We start from the raw sequence: 8,842 nt of genomic DNA, 5'->3' as shown, positions 1-8,842 counted from the left end.
TTAATATGAACATTTTTTGGTAAGTGTTTTACTCAAAAATTGTAAAAATAAATCTACTATATAATTTCTTAGTGAAAGATTGAAGAAAAATTAATATTAATGTGATGTAATTATTGGCAAAAAAATTAATTCTCCATTGAATTTTGCATCCTATAAAATGAGTTTATATCAGATTTCATAGTAAAATATTACTGACAGTGATAACACAATTCATTGTTAAGTACAACTTGTACAGGGTAACTTACACTACTTTAATTTACACATTAAATTCCCTTAAAAACATTATAAAAACATGTCTTCCCTTAATAATATATGTACCCCTTTAGTATTAGGCTAAAACAAACATTGTTAAAACGATGTTTTTGTGATTCAGAAAAAATAGATGGTACAATTTAATACATTTTTTAACAAAATAAGCACTATGTATGACTACTTGAAATGAAATTCTTTGACATATTTAGTTCATCCTGGTCTGACATTGATAAAAATGCTAATTTTTTTCATCCCCTATTGTAAAGTCACATATAAGTTCCGTAAAAGTAAATAATCGTAACACTATTTTTGGCGAAATTAGAGTTAATAACGTGTTCTTTAATAAATTTAATACTTTATTGTGGTAATAAACTGTATCTATAGATTTACGAATTATTTAAATTTACGAATTAGAAAAAGTGGTAAGTTAACTTTGGTGTTGAGATAAATAATGATATCTCCACCATCACATCGTTTATTTTTACTATATTTGATTACTAAACGGTAAATAATCTTTAAAAATAATAATAAACATTAAATTTTGCAAAATGTGGTTTGTAATCGCGTAGGCAATATGCTGGATCTCCTTGAAAACTAAACTATTGAAAGTACGTTATAGGTTATGTTTTATAATAATCTGTTTTCTCATTTTTTCCTTTCGTTTCTTGAAATCAAAAAGATGACAGTAGACATTATCAACGCAAGGCAGACAGACTACTTTATGTTACTTGTAAAAAATGTAAAAAATGAAAATTTACAATCAATTGAGGGTTGCAAATTATTTTATTTAAATACACTTGGAAATTCGGAAACTAATGGACAATGCTTTGAAGAAGGACATCTTATATTGTGAACACTAAATCTCACTACTTACGGTGCGACTAGCAATAAAGCGTACTGTATGGTATGGGATGAGTCCGAAGCTGAAAGAGTTGAAATAGCTTTAAATTTATCAAAATGAGCTGAAATCGTTATTTTCAATTCTACAGCTAATCAAGATTTGTAAAAACTTAAAAACAGTAGAACATTTTTCTAAGAGGACATACTCACATGGAAGCAGATCATATCCACATTGTGATCGAAAGAAGAATCAAAATGAAACCTACAATTAAAATTTGTACACTTTGGGATTGGGAACAGCGTATACGCTCTACTGATGCAGTTGTTAATAAAATGGGGCTTTTAGATTTCAAACATTGAAAAAGAACCGTTCTTAATCTCAATTGTAGTTTAGACAATGAATCAGATCATAGTGAATAGAATTTTTTTAGCTTTAGGCAAATCCTTTATTATCATAAACTACTTAAACTAAACTGCAATAATTTATATTTTTGACTTTTTCTTAATAATAACTAAATTGGACTAAATTGGACTCTCAACAAAAACGTGCTTTAAATATTGGGGATTATGTAGTAGCTTGATGAAGATTGATTTTGGAGTGATGGTGGTATGTAAAACAATTATCATTATATAATTTGATCCGTACTTCTATTTAATTTTTTCAATTTAATTTAACCTTTTAGAATATTCGTGTGAAACTATTATAAATTATGAGTAGAAATATTCCTTGCTTTGTTTAAAAAAATGATTTTCACATTAGAAACGATTTTTTAAGTAAGCCACGGTATAATCTTTATCTATAAGTTTAGTTACATAAAATAATAATATAATATAATAAACCTGACATCAAAATTATTATTTATTTTACAGGTATGTCATATTTGGATCAGTTGGTGTAATCTACAGCAAATTTTCAGATGATATTTTCGTGATAACGAAGAATAAATGCATCACGAATAGCACATTACCTCTTAGTATAATTCCCAAAGATATTAATAAATACAAATCGGAAGGTAAGTACGGACACCAATGAAAGTATATAAGCTATTAATTATTATTATCATTATCCTTAATAGGTCATTATTAATTATTATTATTTTTATTATTAATATTTTTATAAAACATTTCAATATTTTTTCAATATCAATATAATTTAATAGACAAGTTTAACAAAAAAATTAAAATATGTTTTCACTTAAACTTATAACAGTAATATATTCAAAATATTTAGTTAACACATTTCAACGGATTGTTGCATTTAAATATATATTAATAATATTTTAAATATTATAGAGTATATATTTTGCTTCTATTAATAGTAACATTCTCCTAAATCACAAGTTTATAAAGTTGACAACATATTTAAAAAATAACAATAAAGCAAATAACTGAATCTACAGTTAAATGTGTCGTTACCAGTGTAATTTAAGGATACTGTGTATAATAACACACATGTATCCTCCGCTGTCTGACTCTTTACTCTGTTATAAGTATCAAACTTTGTAGAACGCCTCTATAATTCTTTGTTAGTAATATAATATATTAACATATAAAACAATACGCTACAATATGATGTAATATAACAGGGACGGCCAACCAGGGGCTCGCGAGCCACATGCGGCTTTTTGAAGGATTATTTGTGGCTCTCGATAAATATACCCGAGTTCATTCCTTTTTCATTCCAGAATTATCAAGAGAAGTAAAATAAATGTGTTTAATTTTTAATATTTAAATTCAATACACATATTTTGCACTATTATTTATATGTTTTCAATAAATATAATTTCTGTAAACACATTTTTAATACCTTTTTTGCATAGCTTTTAAATACATATTTAATTGTGGCTCGCAAAACATTTCAAATTTTGAAAAATGGCTGGGACTATCAAGGAGCTTGGCCACCCCTGTAATATAATATAATCATATAACATTTATAAGGATAATTTTTACAGCTTCTTGGTTTGATAATATTGAAATCATATGTAACTTACCTAAGAGCTGTTGGCCTTTCTGGGAAAAGGGTTGGAAAAAACAAGAAACATACGAGCTTTTAACTGACAGAAGATGGGAGGGTTAGTATCATTAATGAATGAATATTTTCATGTTTAATACCATCAAATATAAAAAATAATGTTTATTATGCATGTTCTAGAACTTCCTACAATAATTGCTCCATTTAACCCAGATTGGCGGAATCGCTTAAAATTTATTGAGTCCGGAATAAAGTTATCAGGAAATGATTTTAAAATACCTATATCGATACGTACAGGAGAAGCACATATTTTTCTTTGTGATAATACCAGGGTTGATACATCCAATTGCATATGGATGGTATTACAAGGATGGAATAAAAATAAGACAGTCATAAGGGAGTGTACTGAAGGAGAAATACCCACCATAAATGGAAAATATCTGCAAGATGGTTGTAAAGAACCTAAATTTGAAATAATGGTAAATATTAATTTGATTAGTTTCATTCATAACCAAGAGAACTTCTTCTATTTACGTCGTACCTGTATTTCGGAATAAACATGGTTATTTTAAAAGTTAGTACAAATCGAAAATAAACAATTGTTGTACCAATGAAAAGAGGAAATATCAAATATTTTAATATGTTGTATGTTTTATGACATTCATATCAGGGTAATTCAGGAGCCACCATAATGTCGTTATTCCCTCTTCTTCAACAAAATTTCATACTGCTGCTGTTCGATGCCATCCATAAAAACATATTTGTCACCCTCAGTACCATGAAATAAACGAAGAACAAACTTTCAAGACATACACAGCGCCAGTAACTATTCTCTCCAAAACCAGTACAGGTGTCCGAATTCTCCTCATAATATTTCCACCCTCAAATGGGATACGTGGTCATTTGAGTAATGCAATCTCATAAACAAAGTCTTGTTGCAACAAAGCAATTACTCCTGATTTGTAGAAATAAAAATATCGCGTTTCTATGCATTTTTAAACATCTCGAATGAAATCCGAACAACTGTGTGCAATAAACACTGAAATCGGCGAAATGTGTATTTTTGACAAACTACGACTTCCAATCAATTAACTTTTTTTTTAAAAATTTGAGCCAGTATTGGGCCACCTCATCACTTCGGCTACAAAATATCTTATTATATCCTATTATTTTTTCATTTATTTACCTATATAATATTGCAGTCCGTGATTTTTTATACTTCCTAACAAAATTCGCCAATTATTGTCAAAATTTTTCATTAAGTAATTTATTAGTAAATAACTTGATAAGTGACGGATTAATTTAAAAATAACTCATCATTATCGTTTATAAAAATGAATAATAATATATAATTTAAAATTCACCCCATACAAACTAAAATAAAAATCATTCTATGATTTTCAGCATAATAATGAAAATCACCCATTATTTATATTTCCAAACAAATGGAGTCATTTGACACTAGAAAAATATGATGAAACTTTGTACCTTAAGAAAAATGGAAAAGAAATTATTCAGTACACTTCTAGTGTTTTGCCCAAGATGAGATATATTTTATTTCACTCAAAGGCAACCGATGGATTATTTAAAGTACACAAACGTAAGTAGTACACATAATAAATCGAAAATAAATTGAATTTACATAATAATGTTTCAGATCAGTATTTAGAAATAAATGAACAAAAGAAGATCCAACTTGGAGGATCAATGACACTAAGTTGTTTAGCAATGTTTATTAAAATGTGTAATACTTGTAGTTTGAGAATCACTATCACCAAGTTGTCAGGATATGAGTTAGAAGAGCAGATTCATTCAAAAGTAAGTTTTACAATAAAAAATGTGTTAGATGAGATAATGAATCCCACCAGGGATAAAATGTTATGTCTCAAACACTGAAACTTTTCGAAAAAATCCCGAGACACGCCATAGCCTCCCGTTGGTCAAATTACGGTCCGGTGGATTTGGGAATAGTTGGCATAGAATTGGCAAAAGTTCGTCGTGGAGAAAACTAAGGTACCGTGGTCCATTAAGATCAATGAAAAAAAGGTCCTACTATTCTATTTTATATTCAACCCAATACAGACAATTTTCCATTCCAAAAATAAAATGTTTTGATCGATATGAATCATTAACAACTCGCAAAATTCAATTCGTCGATCTGGATCAGCTACAAGTAACTCCTGAATTTCTGGAATTTTAAATGGGCGTTATTTCTCATGTTTAAATATTTTTAAAACCGTTTTGTGGTTAAAATTATGATCCCGTGCCAGTTGACGGGCTGAAGTGAATGGATTTTCTTCCAAAGCAAGTAACAAATTTAACTTTGTGTCGTAATCAACAACAGCCATTTATCTGCCTCGCTACATCTCATGTTTTTCTCGAAATAGACAACAACCTCGCTTTGAGTTCGTATCCTATCACCATATCCAACCATCAACAAAATCTAAAAAGTACGATTTCACACAAAATAAGACGTACATAATATAAGGAATAAAACTTAATACAGATAAGATAGTCAACATGTAAATTGTGCTTATTTTGTGAAATTGTTACTTTAAAAAGTAATTAAACTTTACAATAACGTTTTTATGTTATGCAACCCTCAACTTCCTTAAAAATATTAAATGCAATTGATTAGCTGATTTCACCTTTTTGTCACTTTTTCAATGAGGAGTAACACGCTATAGGGTTGCATTTGGAAAAAAAGTCAGGGATGGTTTCCTCCTTCATTGAAGGCCAAAATTTTAAATTTTGCGTGAATGAGATAGGTACACACAGTTAAATGTTGCCGTGTTTCGAGAATATTTCTAAAAATTGTTCAGCTTCTTGGCAGTGAATATATTCCAGTTAAAGTCTCCACCCTGTATATGTAGAGTATCCGGTAAAAATTTTTTCAGTTCACCCTACGGCCAAAAGTAGTCCTATATTTTTTAATAAACATATCTTAAAAAGTGCCCACTTACACTGCACAAAAGGATGCTCCATGAAGACGGTTTTTTATTAATATTTCCGAAACAGTTGTGGTTTAAGCCTTAAAATTATGGAGATCAAGTAAGTACTATCAATTTTAATTATAAGCGTAGCATTCGGGGGGGAGGGTGGTGAATACTAAAGAACTACGTTTTTCAGTAAAAATGGTACTCTTGTTCTGTATCTCCCGCACTCATAGTTTTCATAAAGCCATTTCAAAATTCTCTACCCTGATGTAGCAATGCGAGAAACGATACGATTGACTCACATTCTTATCGAGTGTTTGCAAGATTACGTACAATTTATGTAACATAGTGTATGTCAATGAAGTATAATATTTACCGGCAAGATTTACTTCATATAATCTATAATGCTGGGGAACAATTAAAGCAGTATAAGCTTAAAATACTGCGTACCTTGCAAAATATTATGCGACGATTAAGAATGTGCATTCAAGACAATGTTTGAGTATTTACTAAAATAACGTATTTAAAAAAAAAATAAATTATTTTTAGTTATTTCTAATTTAAGTATAAAATTAACATTGAAAAATATAGTTTTTACATTTATTTAAACTTTAACTGACAGAATCATTTTCAACATGCTAAAATTTCTTGATTATCACAATTTACAAAAACAAACAGTAGCATTCTTGTAAATATATAATTGTTTTTAGTTTTTTTTACTTATGCATTTATTTATTTTATTTAATTTTTGGGATACATTTTTATTTTGAAAAAAGAACTTTATTTTTAGAATACTTATTTTTGTTTTTAATATCGCATATGGAGAGTTACTAAATGCATTCGCAAAGATTAATTTATATTGTGCGCAAGCGCGCACTAGCACGGCGCATTTTCTCTGAGAGTGGGGATTCCTATTACCGGGCAAAATTTTTCTCTCTTTGTCGTGCATCCATCTCTTACAACATCCAGACACGAAGAGCATTTTTCGCACATCACCAGATTTATTTGCGTCCGATCGCGGCCATCTAGATGCAATATTAAAAATGGCTATAAAAAATTAAGAAGGCCTAATTTTTTTTAAATGTCACAGTCTGATCGAGAATTGTCTCAGAAATTCAAAAATGTAAAAATATACAGGGTATATTAAAAATTCGAAAATGGAACCTTTTCCGGTGAAACCGAAAGTGACTGAAAAGTGAAAAATATGCGAAAACTCTCCTCTCTCCATAACATAAACGTAATAGATTCTAAGAGATGACCAACAACTTTCACTATTTGGTCATCCGAAACAATTTTACACACAATAAAACTTATATTCAGAATCATAGTTTACAAAACCGTATAATGAAACATATCACTACATAAAATAATATATTACATAAAACTTATTAATAAACTTAAATAATTTTTTTAATGAATAAAATATTGTAATACTTTGCCCAGATCGGTCACTTTAAAATTAAAACATCTGCTCGGATCTCAATGATTTATTTATTTAGTAAAACTAAATTATTTTTTGGAACATTTATATAAAATACAGCTACAAAAGTTTTCTTAAATTTTTAATGCAATTTGAATGCATTGAACACAAAAAAAAAATAATATATTTTTCGTGAGAACGCCTCGCTATTAAATTTACGACAAACCTATAATTTTTTTATATTTTATTTCACAATAAAACAAAAAAATTCATAAAATAATTAAATCTTTAGATTCACATTGTGTCACATGTTACATAGCGAAGCGTGTCACGCTCAGCATGATGAAAACCTTTGACGGAAAACATTCTATAATCCGCTATAATTCACAGAAGATATAAATTTTATAAAAAATTTAAGGTAAATGAATGGAAAGAAATAAAAATTCATTTAAATAGAGAAGAGAGAATAGTTGTTTATGTAAGTACCCAAGCTGAAAAAAACACAAAACAACCATTCTGGGCAATAGACGATGTCCGACAGTGTGGAATAAACGGTAAGAAAACAACTTAAAAGCGGTGATAATATAATATTTTAAAAATAAATTGATCCCTGATTAGTGTTTAGGACGTTATGAATCTTATTACTTTTAATTAATATTTCTTCAGATCTGAGATTTATAGAAAAGGAAATAGACGATGGTTGCGAATTAATAACGGAAAACAAAGAAACTTATCAACTGACTGAAGTAGATTCTGGTAATGAAGGTATGCATTTTGGGTTTATTAAATAAACATTCAAAATAACAACTATTTATGTTTTAGTTTCACCTTGTTCTATTAATGAATTTGGCCTGAAACATTGTTTGCCACTTCATTCGATTTCTCAGGATAATTGTGAAAAACTACAATATTGTGAACTAAGTCAGTCATTAGAAACGAAATGTTCATGTTCTGCTGGATTCTATGGCCTATTTTGTATAAGTATATGTTTCAATCGTTACTCCACAATTTGTGTATAATACACACTATTATTTTCAGAATGTTCGGAAATAAATAAAAAGGGCTACAATATAACATGTGGCAGGTGTCTGAAAAATTGCGAAGACCCGCACCATTATTGTGATGGTCAATGTGAAGAAAAATTCGATGGAAATAAATGTCGTATGTTTTTAACTAAGTTTATTTCAAAATTCGAAAAATTTATTTCCGTCCATCTCTTTCCATATCGTTTGACACACAATTTATATTCTCGAAAATCGGAATGTTTTAAATAATTCACAATAATATTATCCATATTATTAATGATATACTTATTGTAAAGTGAGTTTATTTGATATTTATTTATATTTTCATCATATTTCAGCTCCGCAACCAATGGCTCTTGATGTTCCACTGTTGATATTTAATAAGGTATCTACAGAA

General features: G+C 28.8%; 1 protein-coding gene across 1 annotated transcript; it reads left to right on the top strand.

Moving 5' to 3' along the window:
- Positions 1 to 3,251: 3,251 nt before the first annotated feature.
- LOC126266462 (uncharacterized) lies at positions 3,252 to 8,439 on the top strand. The gene is made up of 6 exons (XM_049970461.1): positions 3,252 to 3,543; positions 4,469 to 4,664; positions 4,722 to 4,882; positions 7,839 to 7,974; positions 8,087 to 8,185; positions 8,243 to 8,439. Exons 1-6 carry the CDS (start codon positions 3,421 to 3,423, stop codon positions 8,437 to 8,439), a joined length of 912 nt encoding a protein of 303 aa, XP_049826418.1. The 5' UTR covers positions 3,252 to 3,420.
- Positions 8,440 to 8,842: the final 403 nt, after the last annotated feature.

This window comes from Aethina tumida, chromosome 1, assembly GCF_024364675.1.
Source record: "Aethina tumida isolate Nest 87 chromosome 1, icAetTumi1.1, whole genome shotgun sequence".
NCBI classification, from domain to species: domain Eukaryota; kingdom Metazoa; phylum Arthropoda; class Insecta; order Coleoptera; family Nitidulidae; genus Aethina; species Aethina tumida.
This window is presented reverse-complemented; position numbering and strand designations above follow the sequence as displayed.

Bases quoted from the DNA above. Each gene is read 5' to 3' on its own strand.
- LOC126266462 (XM_049970461.1), top strand. From the start codon at position 3,421: ATGGTATTACAAGGATGGAATAAAAATAAGACAGTCATAAGGGAGTGT. The intron at 4,665-4,721 runs GTAAGTAGTACA...ATAATGTTTCAG, and splicing joins ATTATTTAAAGTACACAAAC to ATCAGTATTTAGAAATAAAT. The intron at 4,883-7,838 runs GTAAGTTTTACA...AAAAAATTTAAG, and splicing joins AAGAGCAGATTCATTCAAAA to GTAAATGAATGGAAAGAAAT.